This window comes from Micromys minutus, assembly GCF_963924665.1.
Source record: "Micromys minutus genome assembly, chromosome: 13".
Classification (NCBI taxonomy): Eukaryota; Metazoa; Chordata; class Mammalia; order Rodentia; family Muridae; genus Micromys; species Micromys minutus.
Window position 1 is genome coordinate 49,703,569 of NC_137982.1, and position 22,383 is coordinate 49,725,951.

The 22,383-nt window shown below is 41.9% G+C and overlaps 1 protein-coding gene and 1 pseudogene across 2 annotated transcripts in view; one reads left to right on the plus strand and one right to left on the minus strand.

Moving 5' to 3' along the window:
• The window catches only part of CWC22 (CWC22 spliceosome associated protein homolog), a 48,162-nt gene that overhangs the window by 20,060 nt on the left and 5,719 nt on the right, over positions 1 to 22,383 (minus strand). Inside the window, exons 2-11 of the mRNA XM_080927141.1 lie at positions 18,257 to 18,394; positions 14,686 to 14,753; positions 13,313 to 13,423; positions 11,147 to 11,392; positions 9,313 to 9,441; positions 6,282 to 6,450; positions 5,955 to 6,008; positions 3,922 to 4,057; positions 3,477 to 3,683; positions 3,328 to 3,390 (exon numbers count right to left, since the gene is read on the minus strand). Of these exons, the coding sequence (XP_080783267.1) occupies positions 3,328 to 3,390; positions 3,477 to 3,683; positions 3,922 to 4,057; positions 5,955 to 6,008; positions 6,282 to 6,450; positions 9,313 to 9,441; positions 11,147 to 11,392; positions 13,313 to 13,423; positions 14,686 to 14,753; positions 18,257 to 18,328 (1,255 nt within the window). The 5' untranslated portion in view covers positions 18,329 to 18,394. The remainder of the gene's footprint in view (positions 1 to 3,327; positions 3,391 to 3,476; positions 3,684 to 3,921; positions 4,058 to 5,954; positions 6,009 to 6,281; positions 6,451 to 9,312; positions 9,442 to 11,146; positions 11,393 to 13,312; positions 13,424 to 14,685; positions 14,754 to 18,256; positions 18,395 to 22,383) is intronic.
• LOC308428577 (ubiquitin-conjugating enzyme E2 variant 2-like) lies at positions 18,745 to 19,178 on the plus strand (annotated as a pseudogene). The gene is made up of 2 exons: positions 18,745 to 18,941; positions 19,047 to 19,178. The product of its transcript is annotated as a ubiquitin-conjugating enzyme E2 variant 2-like (transcript).

The following is a 22,383-nucleotide window of genomic DNA, read 5'->3' on the forward strand; positions in this document are numbered from 1 at the left end:
AGAAGAAGAAAGAAAAGGCACATGATGTTTCTGAGTGGGTGAGGGCACCAGGGAAAATAACTGGAGCTTACAGCAGCATTTCAAAGTTCAAATGCTATCTTCAGAAAGAGGGCAATCTATGACGAAAGCTAACATCACAGGTATGTAGTTCAGGGTGAACACGGAATGGTACCGGAGGGGAATCAGTATCATTCTGTATTCACTATAAATAAGTAGAATGAAAATTTAAATTTAAACATAATTGGTTAATTGCATATTACAATCAAAAAGTTTTTTCATGAGCAAAACTAAAACAAGCTTAAACATCTTAAAGTCGGTAAAATCATCATTTCATTACTTCTTAAATAAAACACTTATTTAGAGGTAAATGAAGGCCCACGAAAGGTCAACAGTGAAAATGACGACCACAGCTGTGTCCTGCCCAGTGCTGCTGGCTCACCAACGCTGCACTGTCTCATTAGCGTAGTCACTTTTTGGAACTTCCAATTCCTTTCTGTTTACAGAGCGGTGTAAATCAGGAGCATATGTAACGGAGAATAGCGTGCTGCAGAAACAAGCGTTTATGAAGACTGCAGAGCTATACTGTTCAGCCCTTATCGAACAAATCTTAAGAGCATTTCTTGCAAACCCCAGTGTCTAACTGATTATGCAACAGAGCACAGACTTTGAAAAGAAACTATTTAGTATTCAAAAGTAGGAAGGCAGGCACTCCTGCTGTTTGCCCAAATGCTGAAGAACCTAATACACAAGTACACCTGGGTCACTCAGAGGTCTAATTACCAGAGCTGTGCTCACTTCCTGCTGTGGTCATTTTTTATGCCAGTTCCAGGGAACATTTGACTAAAGATGAAGGTCAGACGAACAGTCTGATAGCTTACAGCATCCTCTTTTCTCTCTCCTTTAAAATCAGCTTCCCAAAATTCCACAGGCACTGGCAACTGGATTTCATCAGATGAGTAAAACAGGACTTCAGAAGAGTCTGATGCCTTGGGGGGACCCGAAACCTGTTGGACGGCCTATGAGGTCAACACTACTTCCCTAATAATTCTAAGGTATTACTGCCTTCTCACTGAATTGCTATTTACAATAACAGACAAGAGCAATGGGGTTAAATTACTGCAACCTAAGCAAAAATCAAGACTCCAAAATGGACTGGGAATCAATGCTGCTTCCTGCCACACTTGCAGTAAGGAAAAAAATCCATTTAAATTATAAATGCCCTAGATGAAGATGTAAAATAGAAATTTTCTTACAGCTCATACTTGAACAACAATGTAGCACTTATGTTACAGAGAAATGAACAGTGTAGTGGTTCCTAAAGGACCAAGCTGGGGTAACTGGTGAGTTTAAGATGAAGTAAAAGATAAAGCAACCTTTTTACTTTTATTTGGAAAAAAAAAAGGCCAATGCGGTCCATACATGTTGTTAGGTATTCTGCAAACATTTTCAAATGCAACAAAATAACACTCTCAATTTAAAAACAGCAACAAACACTATTTGCCACCATGATACAACTGAAGCTTGTAAGAGTAAATCTAATTTCTACAAAGTATATATTTATCCTTCAATAGCTTCCCAACACAGACAAACTCTTCTGAGGAGACACGTGGCAACATTAACAAATGTGAGTTTTAATAGAGTCCTAACACATTAACTGGGTTTTGAGAATGTTCATGTTAGCATGTGCATACATGGGCGTGCTTGTACACACACACACACACACACACACACACACACACACACACAGTCATCATTACTATCACCACCATCATCTCTTCCCCCTCCCACATACACACACACCCCATCATTATCATCTTCTTCTCTGTCCCATACACACACATCACCAACATCATCACCATCACCATAATGAAGCAAGGATGTTCCAAATAACTTACATGTTGCAAAATGAGTCATGCCTTATTGATCTATTGGAAGTGACACATATTCCAAAGATTTTAACATTTAATTTAGTATGAAAATTCACTGACACCATTTAAGACTTCAAATGAAATCAACTTTCAAGAGAGCACTAGCAGTTAAATGCTGTCATTGTGTCAAGGAGAAGTAGCACATGAACCTGCAAAGGTTAGCACAACACTTGCTTCCTAACTACAGCCCCTAAATGAAAGCAGACTGAGCTGGAGCAGACACAACACAGGACAGTCACTGCACAGTACATAAAATGTCACTTCCCATTAACTTCCTCTGCTTAGGTATTATTTTCATTAAAACGTTGGTTATTTTAATATATATTTTATTATTTTTAAATGAGTTAATATGTAAATATTCAGACACACACAGAAGCTCTATGGAGTCTAATTTTAAAGAGTATTAAGAAATCTTGAAACCACAGAACTTGAGAACTGCTATAATAAAAAATCATAATCCATGTACTGGCCAACTGCCTAGATCCTAATGAGATTCATAACAGATATGGTGTGTGTGTGTGTGTGCGCACGCGCGCACGTGTGCATCATTTAGGGATGCTATAGGGAGAGAAGTCCAAAAAACAAAGAAAGAAGGGGCTTAAGAAATGAAAGACTAAGCAGAAAGGAACCCGTTCCATGGCAACAGAAAGCTTTTAAGAGTGTGAATCAAAGAGGAGAATCCTGTCTGTGACGTGAGAATGCCAGTGCACTGCAGACAGGCTGCCTGCAGCCTCTGTCCATAACCAGAGCAGAGAATGGAAGGACGGGGCTCAAGGACTCTGTGCAGCCGCTTCCAGAGAAGTAAGAGTAAGTAAAACCATAACCCAGGGTGAGCAAAGCCATCACGAGCATACCTGGACAAGACCGCTGTCTGAACACCTTCCTGTGGCAACACAAAGCATTTATTCTTCCTCTACTAACCCAACTTGTCTATCAAACACAAGTTGTTCCAAACCACCTAGCTAGAATTGGCAAAGACAAAACACACCAAAAGTTTGTCCCAAGTTACAACTTAGAGCACACTACTGACATCCTAATAATAACCAAGTCATCAGGCAAGGAAGTGTGGCATTTCCACAGAGGACAGCACTCAGCTGTGTACCAGCTTGTAGCACTGACTGCAGGTACAGAACAAAAGCCTAATAAAAAGCTAGTAATCTACGAGTACTTCTTAAAACATGGGAAGCTAAAAGGAAAGCAAAGGGGCAAAGAACTACAGCACTCAGAAGAAATTTCTTGCAAGATCAAACACTCCAAAGAGTTAATGCACGAGGAAGCGACGAGCAGGCTTCACGGGGGCTGAGCTTCTGAGGACAGTCGGTGGCTTTTAATATTTCCTTCAGTGTAATGGATCTACATTATGTCCACTGATCCAAGCTATTTGTCAAATCTTACATACCTTTTTTAATAGCCTTGTACTTCTCTTCATTCTCCATGAAATTAGGATCCATCTTGAAAACATCTTAAAAAATGAACAGGCAGTCAGGAGTTTATTTCCTTCGTTGACATGCGGGTGTCCCACTACTGTTTCCCGAACCCTCGGCTTACTCAGAACGTCTTCCGGATTGTAGTCATCCTCCAAGGGGAGCATGTGTGTAAACTGATCGTCCTCTTCCACTAAATCAAGGCCTTCCAGGATGACAGGGTGGTCCTTGAACCCGTCCTTCCGTACAGCAAACATCACTTCAATCATGTACTGCACTCTCTTGTCGATCTCAGACTCATGCAGAATGTTTCGCAGGCGCTCAAAGATTGCTGAGGTTTAAAGGAAAGGACAATAAAGAAAAAAAAAAAAAAGAAGAAGAAGAAATCACTCGAACACTAGAATAAGGATTGGTAAGAATATACAGCCAGGCCCGATGGCACACGCCTTTAATTCCAACATTCAGGGGGCAGAAGCAGGCAGATCTCCGAGTTCTAGGCCAGTCTATTCTACACAGAGAAACCTTATGGGGTGTGGGAAAGAATATACAAACCAAGAATATACACTTGCCATTGATTCCCCTTGGTGACACCTGGGTTAATTTAAGACCACACTCCTTGAGAAAGCCGATCGCTACTTCAACACTGTCATCTGTTGGTCTCTCTAGCAGCAAAGTGAGCATCTCCAGGCACAGAACCTCATGTGCCTTAACAGAATGCAGACATAAGAGACAAAATGGTTTTACATTATTAACCTCCTACTGACAAGCTTCTAAACACAAACTAGTGTTCCCCAATGATCATAATGCACATATTAAGTTTTCTACAGATTTCATCATGTAAATATTAAAATATTTTAATTAATATTTTAGATATAGATATATTATAATTTCTTTAATTCACTATATGGAACAGAAAGAAGTATTTGGTTTATGTCTACAAGTAGACTCATTTTAATTTATGTTGTATAAGAAGAGGAAGTTGGATCCCTTGGGACTGACGTCACAGATGGCTATGTGTGCTGGGAATAGAACTTGGGGCCTCTGAAAGAGCCAGTGCTGAGCCACTGAGTCTTCTCTCCAGCTCCAGTTCTTTATTTCACACCCTTTACACGCTGGCAACCTTTTATATCTGCTCTGCAATTCAATCTACTATATAATTCTACTGAACAGCAAATAGTCTGAAAGTTATAGAAAAACCATACCATAAAATATTTTAAAGATTATTGATGCTGAATTGTAAACATTTCCTTTTTATTTACTTATTTTAACTGTTTAGTGGTAATGACACAAAATCTCTAGTAAACTAGTAAAATTCTAAAACCAGAAATATATATCTGCTGTTGTAGAAAGGGTTCTCTGTTTCCCTGCTTCTTAAGTAACCAATTATTTATAATCACATGACAATTAGATTAAAATGTAGAAGATTTCCAAGAGCAGACACGGGAAAGAACTAAATGTTAGTGTTATAAAAAACAAGATTAATTGCATTAAAATCCTTCCACATACATGGGCATTATGGAGAGAATACATATGGGAGAGTCTCTGACTGTGAACAGACAGGTTTATTTTCAAGGTTGAGCAGAAGGCAATGTACTCCACAGAATAGTGGATGAGTATAAAAAAACTCAAACAAAATGACATTAATTATATGCACTCAAAATAGATGAAAATCACTCAACCTACTGTACTTCACAAATATTTATCTGTAGGCAAAGATTAGGATGGTCGAGAACACTTGGTAGGAAGAAGACAATGACAAAATAAAGCTACATGGGTTTTAAAAATGCCAATTATTTAACCTGTTTCATATGGTGGGCCTAAATAAAAATGACTACAACACTTAGATGAATTTTCTTTATGTCAAATTTTTTAAGTGATTAACATTTCAATTAAGTTTAATATAGTTTTGTTGCATGTACACACACATAATCAAGGCTAAGCAAAACCTAACAAAATTATATAAAAATGTATCTACTTCAATTTTTCATCTCTAAAATTAAAATGGAATCATTAAGGTTCCCTGTGTGCTGTATTTAGGGAATGCATAGGTAACTTTAGAACAGATTAACAGGGGCTGAGGAAGCCCTGAGATTGATCCTCAATACTGCATACACTGGGCATAGTGGGGCATGGCTGCAATCCAAACACTTGGAATGCAGAGGCAGGAGGATCAGAATTTCAAGGTCATCCTTGATGTCACAGTCAGCTTACAGCCACCCTGGAGGGGGAGGGAGGGAGGGAGACCTAAACAAACAAAACCCGTTTTTCTGAAGAGATGATGAGTAAGGGAGCCCTGTGTTCACACGCTGAGCACTGGTATTTTGCCTGTGTGTAAATCTGTATGAGGGCATTGATCCCTTGGGACTAGAATCAGAGCTGTGAGCGTCCATGTAGGTGCTGGGAAAGGACTCGGGTCCTCTAAGTGTCTCAGTGAGCACACACCGTGCTGAGCTGCAGCAGCTAACACAATACCTAATACAGATCTCTCTATGCATTAAAGCACCATCTCACCAAGGTGATCAAGCAGTGACCAGAGGAGACAGTGTCAAGACCGTGGCCTTATGCTACTGAGTTTGATCAGGCTTTAAGGATGACTACTTACCACATTTTGGTTAATAAGATGTGCCACAAATTTTGAAGCAGTCAGGCAAAGTTGCTGGAAAACAAAGTAAAGACAGTTAGCCCATCAGCTATCACCAGTTTCCCTGCATCACTGAGACCTAGTGGACTGCATGGGGCTGTTTCACCCAGGAGCAGCGACAGGAAGCAGCTGGGAAAGCTGGAAGTGTGCCGTCGTAAGCTTCGCGGCAGGACGTGTAGCCGAATGAGCAGTACACGCCAGGCCAGCACACTTACTGTCGTGGGCACTGGCTTATTGGAACGACCTCATGGGACAGTGACAGTCTACTTACAAGCCACTCATACGCACCTTGTCATTCCTTCGATATCCTTTGCGAAAATTAAGAATTAGTCTCTTGAGGATCAATTCTCCAATCTGTGGGAATTTCGAGTTGATGATTGCCACCAAAGCTGCATAAACATGAGTGAAGATGGGAGAGGCGCTCTGCGCTTGCAGGACAGACCTGGACAGCAAGCCTCTGTTCAAAAGATAGCACGTCAACAGTCAAACAAGCCATTCAGAAAAACACGCAAAATCAAGAAAACTATTTCCTAATCATGAGTAGTAAAAGCCCATTCAGAACTTAATCTTTACTGTTTCCTAGGAAAAGAGTTCATCTTGGTGATCAATTTTAAAATATGCTATTATAAAAATAAAATTGTGGGGTTTTTTGTAAAATAAAACGAGGGTAATTTTTTTTTCCAAAAATTTCTCTCTAAATAAAGTTACTGTTTCATATTTCATCTAATCAGACTTAAAGGATCAGGGCAAGGAAAAACATGATCAAAATACACTGTATGAAAAAAAATTTAAGTAAACCAAAATCAAAAAATAGTGGTGTAAAAACAAAGTTGCTTGACAAGCACAAAATTTACACAACACAAAGTTTCTGCCACGGACCTATCACTTATGTTCATGTGCTGGGCACAGCGCTGAGCTGTTTCCTTCTGCTGGTGTAGGTTAGAGGAACAAGGTAAGGACTCGGGACACCTACGATGAAGCCACAGACAACACAGTGGGTGAGGCACTGTGACGTTGCTCTTTATGTGCATGTGTAAGAGCGAGAGATGTACAGCAAGCTACCTTATTCCAAACAACACGGAGACAACTCCTGAGCTGCAGGGAGAAGGACCTAGATTGAGCCGGAAGCAAGCCAGCCCATTTGTCAACGCCTGCCTGCCTGTTTTCCTGTGAAGGGAACAGAGCTCTGCTAACTCCCTGGACAGTGGGGCTCTTGGCCAACCTCTATTCCCCAACAACACGCTTCCCTGAGCTTAGTCCTATTTTTCAATTATTACAATCAAGGCAACGTGAAATCACACAAGACAGCACTCAGATTTAAAACTAAGAGATATGTGATATATTTATTTCCATTTCCTTATTCTTTAAAACAAGAAAAACACCAACTGCTTGAATTAAAATAAGAAATGATGATTCTCCTCATTTTCCTTCAAATTTCTTGTTCCTCTTTCCCAGCTTCTCCCCTTCTAGCTCTGCTTTAATCAGAATGGGAGTTGGAATAAAGGACAAAGTACAAACCTAAAGGTAACACTGTCTCAGCAGCGAACCTGCCTCCAGGATCAGAAGCAGGCTGGGTTGCTTGTCATACTTCCCAGATTCAATGTAATACCCATCAACACCCTAGTAGCATTTTTTTCAGAAGAAAAAAAGCCCTTAAAATTAATATAGAATATAAAAAATACAAATAGCCAAAAAAACCTTCAGGAGAAAGAAAAAGAAAAAGCAGGAGGCGCCTTTTACTTGATTTAAAACCTACACAAAGCTACAATAATCAAAACAGCATGGTACTGCCACAAAAACTTAAGAAAAACCAGACAATAGAACAAAACACCTAGAGATAAATCTATACACTTTTATTTAATTGTATTTTGACGTAAAGGCAGTGTGTTCCAAAGTGGTAGGAAAGCCAGACACCAACATGCAGAATAAACGCATACTTTAATCTTAGGTAACACACACAAAACAACCTAGGCTGATTAATAAGCAGAAACTGCAGAGCTCCCAGACAGTGCTAGACACCAGCTATGAAGACAAGAGACAAATACAGGATGGAAGAAAGGGTCTGCAAGCCATTCGTCTGGTACGGAGCTAATATCCAAAATATCTGCCAGAAGTAATAAAACATACAGTCCAGTTTTGGAAATCGACAAAACAACTACACGGACATTTCAAGACAATGCAGACAAGCTGCCACACAGCGTCACCTGTCACAGGAATACAGAGTAAAGCCACATGATGATCTCATACCTGCATAATGGCTATAAAAATAACCAAAAGTGAGTGCTTCTGAGGAGCAGGGAAGAGGGAGCGCACATGGGCTGTGAATGGGAACGCACAGCAGTGCAGACAGGAGGGATGCTGAGCCAAGCAGAGTGCCACTCACACAATAGAATGCCATCCAGCACTAAAGAAGAAAACCTGACACTTGTGACAACGCAGAATGTACATATCAAAGTGTCACATTTAATAATTAATAAAAAATAAGCTGCTATAAAAATTTAAAGACTTTATGTCAACTAAAAAAATTAAAGCAAAATAGCATTTTTTAATTATTATGCCTCATGGATTTAAATTATTGAATTTAGTAAAATGTCTACAAAACTATGGCATGATAGCAAATCTCAAAAAGCACTGGCTTATTAACCTTGAACAATATGGTTTAATTTATCTAACAGCCTCCATTTAAAAAGAACTGCATTTCATATAAACATTCACAAATACCTTTTTAATGAAGTAGCATAACAAATCAACACTTATTGTTCACAGAGACAATGTTTCTTTCAAAAAAGTTACTAAGAGGACATCTTAGTGAGATGCTGTGGTCCATACTACTCTCTGAGCATCACCATGCCACCCAAAGATGGAAGAAGAAAGATGCTAGAAAAAGACAAAGACCCAGTAAATAAATCTGGTGGCAAGACCAAAAAAGTGGTTCAAAGGCAAAGTTCGGGACAAGCTGAACAATCTCGTCCTGCTCGACAAAGCTACATATGACCAACTCGGTAAGGAGTTCCCAGCTACAAGCTTATTACTCCAACCGTGGTCTCCGAGAGACTGAAGATTCCAGGTTCCTTGGCCAGGGCAGCCCTTCAGGAGCTACTTAGTAAAGGACTTATCAACCTGGTTCCAAAGCACAGAGCCCAAGTCATTTACACCAGGAACACAAAGGGTGGAGATGCCCCAGCTGCTGGTGAAGATGCATGACAGGTTCACTCAGCTGTACATTTGGGAAAATAAAACTTAACTGAATCAAAAAATAAATAAATAGAAAATAAGAAATAAAAGTTACTATGAAATATACAAGATAATGGCTACTTACCTCCCTCTGACAATGTTTTCTTGGAGGAGCTCTTGAATGATAATACTGATATTGGAGATGTTGACCTTGTTGATGAGACCATTGATGGATTTCTTCAGAGCCTCCCAGCTCATCCTCTGGTATGCTAAGCTAGGAATTACCAAAGAAGGGCAAGTCAGGAGGGAGCTGGGAACTGAGCCGCTGTCTGCAGTTGCGGGACCTTCAGGTAGTGCGGCCTCTTGAGCTGCACAGTGGGAAGCTAGGGCTGTGCTGCTTCAGCTGAAGGTTGGGCAGTTTAGCCTCACTTGGAGGTTTTCACACTTAACTTGATAACGCCCAAGGTCTTCTAAAGCTCTTTAAAATCTATGATTTTTGTAATTATGTCTCTGTGGGAAACCAGAGTCTTTTCCTCTACATGCTTCTTTCGAAGTCTGGTGAAATTAGTAGGCTTCCTGAAATGCATGTGATACAAACGGTTACACCAGATGCCGAGCCGTCAAAGCTCAAAAACAGAGCAGGCTTGGTACGAGTGCTGTGAGACCTTCAGACAGAAAGGAACAAGAAGTGGTAGGAAGCCAAGTGTCACTCTAGATTCTAAATGACATGGCCATGTACACAGTGTTACACAGCATCCGAAACATACCATTGGGGCTGTCTAGTACAGTTACACTTCCAGTAGAAAGAAAAGCTACAATCTAGTTAGGGATTAATTTAAAAATGCATTTTCCCAGCCCAGATTCCTGAGCCCACTGCCTGGTTTCACAGGGAGCTACAGAAAGCTGCAGTGTCACCGCCCTGCAGAAAGCAGCCCTGCGGTCAGTGCTGCCGGCTGTCAGGTCAACTGCAGTCAACAGCGAGGATCAGACAGACTGACAGACTTGTGATTGGTACTTGACTGTTGCTTCAAACTTCTTCATTAATCAAATCCTTTGCCTCCACCTATGGCACAGGGCCCTATGTCCCACTCCACGTACTTTGGTAAGTCCCTGTCTCTAGAGACACAGGTCTTTGACTTAGTGACTAACCTGGCCATACTGCTCCTGCATAATCACAACCACCCAGAGCACTGAAGACATACAACGGCCTTTCCCAACTCAGGAGCTGTGAGTCCACGAAGAAACACACAGCTCCTCCTGCATCTCCACCTGTACCTTCTTCACGGACAGGCCTCCACTACGTGTGAATTTGCACATGTTGCTGCCTCTCCCCTGCCTACTGTGCCGAAGATGCAACAACTCATATCAACACTCTTCTTTCCCGACCGAAGAAAACGCTCTGCACTGCACTGGGAAAATTCTGGGCACCGACTCTTCCACGCTGCTGTTGTGAACATGTGCCTAGGCGATGAAGCTGGCGCTGATGGAGGGCATCTTACACTCTCCCGTGTCACATTTCAAACACCACCAGCTCTGACACACACAAAAACACCAGGACCCAACCTCAATCTCCACGTCCATGTAACAGATGAGAAAGGTGCGTCCCTGCGGCCTGCTGGCCCGCCAGCCTGACCCACTTGGCCTGTTTCCGACCAGTGAGACCTGGTCTCAAAGAAAAATGGACAGTGCCCCAAAGCTCTACTCTGGCTTCCAAACACAACTACAAGTAAGTGTGGAGACACAAACACATAGGAACACGCTCACAAGGGCACACATGCACACACACACACACACAGAATGAGAGAAACATACGAAAAGGTATAAACTAATATCACAACAAGCAGTATACAGTTTCTGCAGTGAGAGAGACAAGAGGCCTATAAGTGTGGTCTCTATTATGGTAAAGTAAGTACACTCCTAACACCCAAAGCTAATTACATCGCTCTATTCCTGTTCAGTGAGGCTATCTTTGCTCTTACCTGTTCTTATCTGTTATCTGCTCCTGCATCATCCTGAGCTTTGCAGGAGGAATATATGCTCCCCCGGTGCGGGTGAGCAGCGGATCCACCTCATCCTTCTTCTTCTTCAACGAAGGTTCTTCCTGAGCAGAACTCTGGGTCACTCCTCGGTCTGGGCTCCTTCTTTCAGGAGATGGGGATTTCCGGGACCGTTTCCGATGATCTGCATCTCTATCTCTTTCTCTGCGTTTTTCTCGGTCCCTGCTTCTATAAAATGGGGTGGGAAGGTGGGGGAGAAAGCATATAGTCATTCTTATAATGAGGTGCACAGAGAAAGAGTGAGACTGTAAGAGACAAAAAGTTCAGCAAACCTCAGAGAAGATACCTGACTCCAGGGTAAGGTTTTAAATAGGCTTTAGCGTGGATGCAGGCCAATGAGGTAGAATGACACTCCTCACCCAAGAGGACCACATGCTGCTAAACTGAGGGGGGACATCAAGACCAAATGACGCCATCAAAAATAGTGAAGAATCTAGCCTGGCAGCAATAGCTGAACCAAAATGAATTCAAAAGCCAACCAATATCCATTAAAACGTTTACACTAGAGACAATGGAAAACGGTTTCTGCGTAGGCAAAAGTGTGGAATGGAAGTTAAGACCAGGTGGTTTGTGGTATATCTGGTAAATTGTACAGAGTAAGAGTTTATTTTTATAATGTTACATTTAAATGTAAATGTATTAAAAAACTAAGAGTTGAAGTTGTCACTTGAAAGAATTGCTGTTTTTATCAGAAGTTTCAGGGGCCCTGGGTTCTTAGGGTGACGTGGAAAGAACCATTTTCGAGTTACAGTTACTCTTTCCTTTACTCTATGTGTTTATCTTTTCTTTAACACCTTTTAAAACTCGCCTTTTAATTTTTTTCTAAAAACATAAGGAACTTAGAAAATATGTTGCTTTTTCCTCAGAGAAGGGTTTGTTCACTTAACTTTTAAAACATACACTGTCTTGAAACTATTTCAGACATAAACCCCAGCTCGTCAGCAGGAGGGATGGTGCGAACTCTAGCCACTCTGCATGGCGCACGCTCCTGGGAGCGGGTGTAGCAGAGACGGCCAGCGCTGCCCAGTGCTGGAGAAGCTGGGGCACAGCTGAGGCAGTCACCCCCCCACAGCAGCCCGGCTCATTCTCACTGTGCAGATGCAACCAAACAGAAACATTCATGAAATATTCTTCAACTATGCACTTAAAAAGATTTATTTATTTTATGTATGCGGGAACGCTTAAGTATGTGTGTTAAGAGTAACCAGTGCTCTTAACTGCTGAGCCATCTCTCCAGGACTCACAGAACTTTACGCTGGAAGTAAAACCTAGTCTACTTGCTTCACAGTACAACTGAGGGCCAAACATACGGAGTTATACTGAAGTAGCACAGGCAGGGACACAAAGCCTCTGGGCTTTGATTAGGATCAGGACGTAGCATCGACTACCAACCAGAAAATTGTTGACTGGAGAAGCCAAGTTTTCCACGACTCCAAAGTAATTTATGTGGGGGAGGGGCTCCTACAAACTAGGAATCCACTCTCAGTATTCCTCTGCCACACTACAGAAAGATGGCTCTATCTGCCAACACACGCCTGTCCTTCAGTGTAGCTCCTCAGTAAGACCACAGTGCAAGGCAGAGCACATGCTACAGTACATGGGTCAACACCCTGGTCGTCAGGTCTAAAACCAGAGATTACGAGGCATTTCTAGACTGAGTTCCTCAGTCATAAGCAGGCAGTATCTGGTGTACTTATCTGCTGTCTTAAGAGCTACTTCACATGAACGAAGAAGCCCTTCTTAGTAGCCTGGATCCTGAGCACGCAGTCAGCGCCGGCTGCCTGCTTTACTGTTTTCATTATACAAAGACAATTGGGCTGGGGATGTAAGTTACCCAGCAGAGTCATTCTAACACGCACAAAGCCCAGGTTTAAATCCACACCACCACAAGCATTGGGCGTGACAGTGCATGCTGCGGTCCCAGAGCTCAGAAGGCAGAGGTTGGAGGGTCAAATGATCAGTGTCAGTCTCGGCCACTTCAGTACAAGATCAGCCCAGGATGTGTTAGGCCCAGTCCAGGAGAAAGCCAGTCAAGTACAAACACTACGTAAGACTGTCGCCTCCCCGCGCTAAGATCCCAACACTTACCGAGACTCCATGCTATCATCATAAGCGTATCCTCTTCTGGGTCGCTCATAGTCTGACCGGCCGTGATCAGAATGATCTCTGTCCTGGGGGGACCGCTCTTGTTCTATATATCTAACACAGAAGAAAACCCAAGTTGTCCTTTGAAAACAACTCTGTTATACTTGCAAAGTCCAGTATCAGTGATGCCAAGTGACTCTACACCGTACAACACTGATGAAGTATTTTAACTACGGCTCATGTCCTGGCACTGACTCGGTCTGAATTACAAAGGCTCCCAGCAAGGGCACAGCAAACAACTCCTGGGATTAACCAAGTTTACTCGTCCCGAGTCACACTGCCCTTAGTAAAGGAATAAACCTAGAAATTATACATAACGGGCAGAAGAGGCTATTTTACAAACACCGCCTTGTATCTACCCTGAACAAATGAGGCCAATGTCAGCAACTGTTATTCTATTTAACTCTGCTCTAGACGCAATCATTAGAGGTTGTTCTGAAAACTGCAGTACTGAAGACACTGAACCAACAGAGACGGTCCCATCTTAATCTATCGTTTGATGCTTAAAACGCAATAAAACCAGAGAACATTAAGGGAAGTTGAATATACAACCTACATGGCACTATAATTTGTTTCATTTACAAATCTACAATTACCTTGCGCTTGTGTGTGACTGGTAAGGGTGGTAACGGTCACAAACCACGATCCTAAGCTCAGGTCCTGGGAGCTATCTGGCAGGGCGGAACAGGACTGAAGTGCACAGGCACAGGGTGCCTCCCTTAGGATTGCTTTAGTGACCCTCGGGGAGCAAGTGATACGGCTGAAGTGCTGGCACTGCTTTTATATTTCTTCTTCCCATGTAATTATGCTATAAATAAATATTTAATCTATAGGCTGCGTGAATATATAAGCAAGCTATAAGAGCAAAAGAGATACTTCAATGACCACCCTAAAATTACAAATCATAGAATCTGGCTGGGCCCTCCCCCATCAATCACTAATTAAGAAAATGCCCTGTAGCCAGATGGTATGAGGCGTACTCTCAGTTGAGTTCCTCCTTCCATATCACTCTAGTTTGTATATCACGCTGACATTAGACCAGCCAGCACATTGTGCATATACATATGTACATTACTTACATTCATATTAAATTATATATCCCAGAACTCAGGAGGCAGAGGCAGGCAGATCTGTGTTTAAGAGCAGCTTTGTCTACAGAGCAAGTGCCAAGACAGCCAGAGTTAAACAGAGCAACTCTGCCTTGGAAACCAGAGCAACAACAAAACCAACAAACAACAACAACAACAAAAGCCAAAAATCAAACCAAAAACCAAGCAAACAATCTGATGGACATAAGAAATTCAGAGAAGCGGTACCTGTCTTCTGGGGAGGAGCTCCGGTGCCGTGAATTGTGGCTCTCTTTTCTGTCGTGACCAGAGGACTGCTTCCAAAGGGAGTAAAAAAAGAATAGGAGGAATATTTCAAGATTGGTTATGTTAAAATATATACACAATAACATGTATCTAAGCAAATTAATAGTACTTTACAAATTACTTAAATTTTTTCTTTGTGACCCAGACAGTTATAGGCCCACCTGAATTAAATCAGGCCCTGGCTCAAAAGATTGATTATATATATATATATATATATATATATATATATATATATAGTAGATTTCACCAAGAAACACAATGGGGGCTGAGGAGATGAATAAAGGCATAAAAATATTAATTGCGCATGCCTGACAGCCTGAGTTCAATTCTTAGCACCTATATAAGAACTGAAGCAGTGGGCGGTGCCCATCTACAGTTCTGCACTCCTATGCTCTGAGGGAGGTGGAGACTTGGTGGCCAGAGTTCCCATAGGCAGTTCAGTGTTAGGGTCAACAAGAGACGGTGCCTTAAAACAGGAGGCGTCCCCTTCCTCTCTTTCCCTCACACAACCAACAAATCTTAAAACATAAACAAATGCAATGAAGCAGAATTGTTCAGTATGTACGATACCCGAGCCCCAACACGGAAGTTATAACCCACTCAGAGCATCTTAGCTTGCCTGAGGGCTCCACAACCCAGAGACTTTCCACACCCCAAAACGTTCTAAGTCAAATATACACAAGATCTACCAGATCAACAGTTTCTATAAAATGTGGTTATTTCCTGAGTATTTCTCATGAGCTACACTCTTCCTTGTGTAGTCATTCAGAGGGACACGGAATACAAGAAGAGAGGAACTGAAGATCTTCACACCAGGAATCCGTTGTGTACTGTAGAGATTTTATACAGATTTCAGTATTAAGCATATCAGCCCATGTATGTGAGTGAAAAAGAGACACAGACACAGGGGAGACAGATAACACTACAACTATTCTAGCCACAATTTCTTTTATAAGCGAGGCAATTATTTTGACTACATTAGGAAGACAGCCTCAATTCTGTGCTAATGATTTTTAACACATCTCCGCAACAGCTGCTGTGAACAAGAGGGAGAAGCCAAAAACCCAGAAGTCGTGAATCAGAAGGATTACGTAAATACAATCAAGTAACAAATGACTGGCACATTTGCAGTACTGTTAACAAGAGACCTTCAGTAGGGGACAATCACCGTGGCCCACAGCACTCAAAGGTGAAGGCTTACATGCAGTTTGGGTCGGGACAGAAGGTCACTAAATTAAAGAACATTTGTAGGTATAACCCAGATATTAAGAATATGAACTTCCCTTGTCATAGTTTTAGATTAAATCAATACAACTTACTTAAAATGTGGAGCAAGGGCCTGAGTCCAGGGGCTCTGAGCACCTCTGGTAGGTCCAGGAGTCTCTGGGGGAGGGGAGAGAATGGCTCCTGCCACACTAGTGAATTGCTAATGGCTAATTCAAATGAAAGATGGAGGCAGACTGAATACAGCTGGCCACTAAGTCTGAAGGACATACCAACTAAAGCCACCTCCTTCTTCCTTGATGTGATGCCACCGAGACACAAAAGAACCATAAGGAAGACCACCGAAAAGACCTCAGGAAGATTATGGTAAGGGTCACACGCTCCTCTCCCTTTAGAGGTATCAGTCTAAGGATGAATGTTTTTGCACAAGGCCTGAGACAGGTCTCCCAAGTCTCCTTCCTCCTGCTGACACCGGCTTTTATCATCCTGTCGGCTACCTAACTGAGCCCTAGATACATTAACGGTAGACTAATGAACACAAATTCAAAAGCAGCAGATTTCAGACCAACGTAGGAAAGACTCTACTGACAGGGTTAGTGAGTTCAGTCAGTGGAAACAAGTAACACAAGGCTGACTGTCTACTGAGCACACAGCCCAAAGGGTCTCACATCCTGGACAATGTGACAGAAACGGCTGTGACCAGCACATGCTATGTACAAGAGGCTCAGTCTACTTTTCTCTTCAAAGAAGTTTAGTGGAATAGTTGAAGGAACGTGTGCATATATTTGTGACTAGATAAAAATATATCTTTCCTTTCACTGACTCCATGGCCCAGTAAACAATACACTGGCTTACCAACCTCACACAGAACGAAATTCAGTGGTTGGCTGACTTTCCAAGACCACTGAGGCAGACCTCTGAAAGCCCATGATTCATTCATTGTTCTTTGTTATCTCGCCGACCTGACATCTTACAGCTCTCCCCAGCATCTGTTGCAGTCACACTGGATTCTGTGCATTTCCTGTTTCCACTTTCTGATACATTCTCCCCACTGGATAGCAACAGTCAACTCTCTTGCTTCTAAGACATCTCTCCACAAATGACGGACTACCTTCCTTCACAATAGGCCCTGTTCTTACCCCCATTACAAACACACCAGCCCCCCTTACTCTTCTTTTCTCCACAGCTCAAAGCTCACAGGTAACATTCTAATATACTACATAGCATATTTACTATCAAGTTTTAAGATTTACTTTCTGATTCCTCATACCAGAAAGTAAGTAAATTAAGAAATTTTCTTCACTGCTTTGTTAAAAAGTACTTATAAGTGACTGCAACTTATAATTCACTCTTAGTTTGTTGAATAAATGAACATTTAAAACCAAGAACAACAGGGGAGCCCTCTGGCACACAGGAAGTGACTGGGTATGAGAGTCTGGACGGACTGAAGGAAGGACTATGCCATGCCTATCACTCAGGAAAGTCCACTCTATGAGAACAATATTACCACTGCTAACACCATTTGTTGTTCTTTTTTCACATGTACACATCAAGTAATTCATGTAGAATCTCATGTGTGCAATTACATATGTATATAATTTAATATGAAAATAAGTAATGTACATATGTATATGCACAATGTGTTGGCTGGTCTAATGTCAACGTGATATACAAACTAGAGTGATATGGAAGGAGGGAACTCAACTGAGAGTATGCCGCATACCGTCTGGCTACAGGGCATTTTCTTAATTAGTGATTGATGGGGGAGTGCCCAGCCCACGGTGGGTGGTGCCATCCCAGGGCTGGTGGTCCCGGGTTCTGTAAGAAAGCAGACTGAGCAAGCCAGTAAGCAGCACCCTCCATGGTCTCTGCATCAGGTCCTGCCTCCAGGTTCCTCCCCTGTGTGAACTCCTGCCCTGACTTGCTTTAAAGATGAACAGTACTGTGGATGTGTGAGCTGAATAAACTCTTTCCTCCCCAAGTTGCTTTTCAGTCATGGTGTTTTTTTACAGCACACATGCACAGATGCAGGTACCCACTAGTGTACACACACACACACACACACACACACACACACACACACACACACGGGGATATCCAGCACGCCTTCTCAACTGTCCCTTTACTCAATATTACTCGTACCTGGTCCACTGTGTTTGAAATAGTGTGTGTCAGAGTACACATAAGTCCCTTCTATGGTCTGAGGGGACTGTTCTGATTCTATGAAAGCATTCTTGGTGAATCCCAGGCATTAACTATGAGCTTACATCTTCAAGTTTCCAACACTTACTTTCATGTGTGCCACACTGCTTTTCATTTTCTGCTGTCTGCTGACCCAATGAACCAGATTCTTCAGGTTCATCCAAGTGACACGTACTCAGTGGTCTGAGTTCCTTGACAGTTTTCTTTTTCTGTCTCCACACGTCACCTAAGACACAACAACACAAGTCTGTCAGCAATGATTAACAGTATGTGCAGTGATGGCATGTTCCTTCTAAATCGCAGGCACCTAACCTCTTCATTTCCCTTCATTAGTAAAAGTAGATATAACTCCATTGTTAAAATGAACTCTTTAAATAGTTGCACAAGGGAGCTGCAGAGATGGCTCAGTGGTTAAGAGCACCATCTGCTCTTCCAAAGGACCCTTGTTCAATTCCTAGCACCTACATGGCAGCTTACAACTGTCTGTAATTCCACTGCCAAGGGACCTGACGATCTCATACCAATGCACATAAAATAAAGTTAAATAAGTTATTAAAAAAAAAAAAGCTGGAGAAGATGGCGGTCTCCCCAGGAGTTAAAGTTCTTCGTAATTTTCGCTTGTTGGAAGAACTTGAAGAAGGACAGAAAGGAGTAGGTGATGGCACAGTTAGCTGGGGCCTTGAAGATGATGAAGACATGACACTTAAAGGTGGACAGGTATGATTATTGGGCCACCAAGGACAAACTATGAAAACAGAATATGTAGCCTGAAAGTAGAATGAGGATCTAAATACCCAGAAGCTCCTCCATCAGTTAGATTTGTAACAAAAATTAATATGAATGGAATCAATAATTCCAGTGGAATGGTGGATGCACAGAGCATTCCTGTATTAGCAAAATGGCAAAATTCCTACAGCATTAAAGTTGTACTTCAAGAGCTAAGATGTCTTATGACGTCTAAAGAAAATATGAAGCTTCCACAGCCACCAGGACAGACGTACAGCAACTAATTTTAGTGGATCTCAAATTTGTTTTAAATCAGCAACCTTCTACTCATGTTTATGTCTTGATTAAATATCACCATGCAAAATACCCACACATTAAGTAAAAGAATTGCAGCAGGTAAACATGACCTGGACAGCTGTAAGAGCAGATTTAATATATGTACACCTATTATGTTTTCAGGTAACAAGAGAAGCGCAGCACAGTTTTTCTTTCTCTTCTTAAAGCACTGTCATTTAAACAAGAACCTGAAGTATTCAAAATGGAATTCAGGTTTCCCAGACAGAAGCATGGCAAGAGTGTCAGGTGGCCATAGACACCTTTGTTTTCCTGAGAAGTAAAGTCTCAGGAAGGAGGAGCAGAACTGGCTTTTCCACATGCACAGAGCTGCAGCTGGAATTGTTTCAAGTGGCAGATGTAATGAATAATCACCAGTTGTGGTCATTCTTGACTTGGGGTGAGTGCTGACTACTATTAGCATCAAAATAGGCTCAGGATTGTTTTCATACCTGTATTTATAATAAAAAGATGTTTGGGATTTTGAGTTTCTGTTAAAAGCTGTTCTCGTTTGTTACATGTAACAGACATGGTAATTTGTTTACAGTCTTTGTTTAATAAAACATGCTTAGAAGTGAAAAAAAATAGTTGCACAAAAGGAAGTGTACTTAATATATATTAGCAATACTACAAAAACAAGAGAATAGCAGGCTTATTCTGACAGGGACCAGAGTTAGTTCATAAGTAGCTCTTATAAGACTATGAAATGCTTCAGCAAGGGAAAGTTATACTTACATCATCAAGTATGTATAAGAAAACAATACCCAATTTTACATATCAATTATATAAACGAAAGAGCCAATGTTTGTACAGAAACAATATTTTGAAATATACTCCATATGGAAAGATAATGTGATAAACTGAGATGTCTTAGCCTGCTTTACTAAAGGCACAAGGCTTTGGATATACATGTACCTTTAAAGAAGCATTAAGTTCTGAATAAATGTGCACTGATGTCTTCTATGTGCACATGCTCCTGTAGAGATCACAAGACAACCTCTGTCGTCTTTCCTCGGTCACTGTCCATCTTTCTCCTAGTCTCTCACTGTCTGAGAATTGCCAAGCAGGTAAGGCTGGCTCTCCTGGGAATCCCAGAAATCGGCCTGTATCTGTCTACCTCACCCTGGGGCTACAGGCAGGAGCCACCATGCCCAGGAATCAAACCCAGGTCCTTACACTTGCAAGGCAAGTGCTTTACTAAGCCACCTCCCCAGCAGCAAATGTGTCTAATATCCTTCTGCTGAATAGATTTTAGTTTTTATGACGTGCAGTTACATTGTATCGGTAGTTACATTCACACAGAACTGCCAATCAAAAATTTTATAGATACATAGTTTATAGGAAAATGAAAGAATAATACACAGGGAGTACAAAGAACGTAGTTAGTACTAAAATGGCCTAAGCTCTGCCACATGAAGGAAATGGCATTTCATGGTCCTCCTATCCCCCAGTTCTTCTGTTCTTTATGCCTCTCCCGTGATGCCCGGGCCTTAGAGGGGATTGCATACATGTTTTCTTCAGGGCTCAGCACCTTTAGAAGCTCTGCTTTTGACCCCTATCCACTGTATGTGTCTTTCTCATTAAAACCAAGAGTAGTGTCCCGTTTACTTTTTGTGTCAACTTAACACAAGCTAGCGTCACCTGAGAGAAGGGAAACTCAATTAAGAACATGTCTCCATAAGATCAGGCTGGAGGCAAGCATGGAGGACGTTCTCCTAATTAGTGACTGACTGGGAAGGGCCCAGCTCATTATAGCCCATCCCTGGGCTGACAGTCCTTCATTTTATTAAAAAAAAAAAGCAGGCTGAGCATGCCACAAGAAGCCAGCCAGTTAACAGCACCCTCCATGGCCTCTGCACCAGCTCTGGCCTCCAGGTTCCTGCCCAGTTGGAGTTCCTACCTTGGCTTCCATTAATAGACTGTGATTCAGGATATGTTAGCGAAATAAACTCCTTGAGGTTATTTTTGGTCATGTTTCATCACAGCAACAGTTTTCCTAAGACAGTAGGATTTGTCTATAGGTATAAATATGTTTATACCCTCTGACGCTATCAGCTTAACTAAACAGTAAGTTCCTCACTAAGGCCTAAGACTTCTCCAGCCAAGTATCTGACTGGGTTTACACTTTCACTCACTAGTCTCCTGTGGAGCAGGCCTCTGGTCAATCCAAGAGCTGCTGGTTACTCCCACACGACTAGGGTCACTAGGCACAAGTGTCCCATCCTGCCTGGCATGTTGGTACTAAGCCTGTGAGGTTCACATCGGAGCACTTGCTACGTTTCTTCTCCTAGCAACCTGAACATGTTCTAGCTCTCCGAAAGCTGGTCAGCAGAAAGCAAGTCTTCAGTTAGTTCACTTCCAACTTGTTTTATCTGTATCTTGCAATAAAAGCATGTGGTGTCTTTAGCAATGTGGTCTTAGCATGTTGAAATTTAACAGAAACTATGTTAAACTACAGCACTGAAAAAAATTCTTTAATTACAGTTAGTTTTTAAAAAGCATACCTAAAATTTAAAGCTAGATTTACCTGATGCCCAAATTACCTCATAGCACCCGACAAAAATGCCAATATTGGTAAACAAATGCCACATCGGGAAATACAACTGGAAAATTTAGAAAATATTCCTATCCCAAAACCAGCCTACTCCCTTGCAGTGCCAGATCAAAACTACGATGTTACTAAGACTTTGTAATCTGCACTAAGGACTTCTTACTTGGGCAGCATACCAGAATGCACTGTGCAGAGATGGGTAAGCAAGTGAACCACTCACCTCCACTGTCCCAAAGTCCTTTCCTGTCAGTCTACTGACTTCTTAAGCCTAGTTCTCTCCTTGCCTAGCACAATATGCATATCATAACTGCAATTCTCTATGTACTTCCCTTCAAAATGATTATTTATTTAAATGTAGTGAGTTTTTCTGTTTAGTGGTATCCTTTCCATCTGTAACTTTCAACACAGAGCAAACCATCTCAGACACTCCCACAGTCCTGTAGAGAGCAAGCTGGTAGCATTGCAGAGGCTGCTGCAGGTCAGAAAAGCACATAAGCTCCTCTCACCGCCCAGATGTATACAGCACAATCCTCAAGGAAGGCTCTGAGAGCTCAGCATGTGGACGCTTTACACTTAGACCGACTGGAAATTCCTGCAATGAGAGC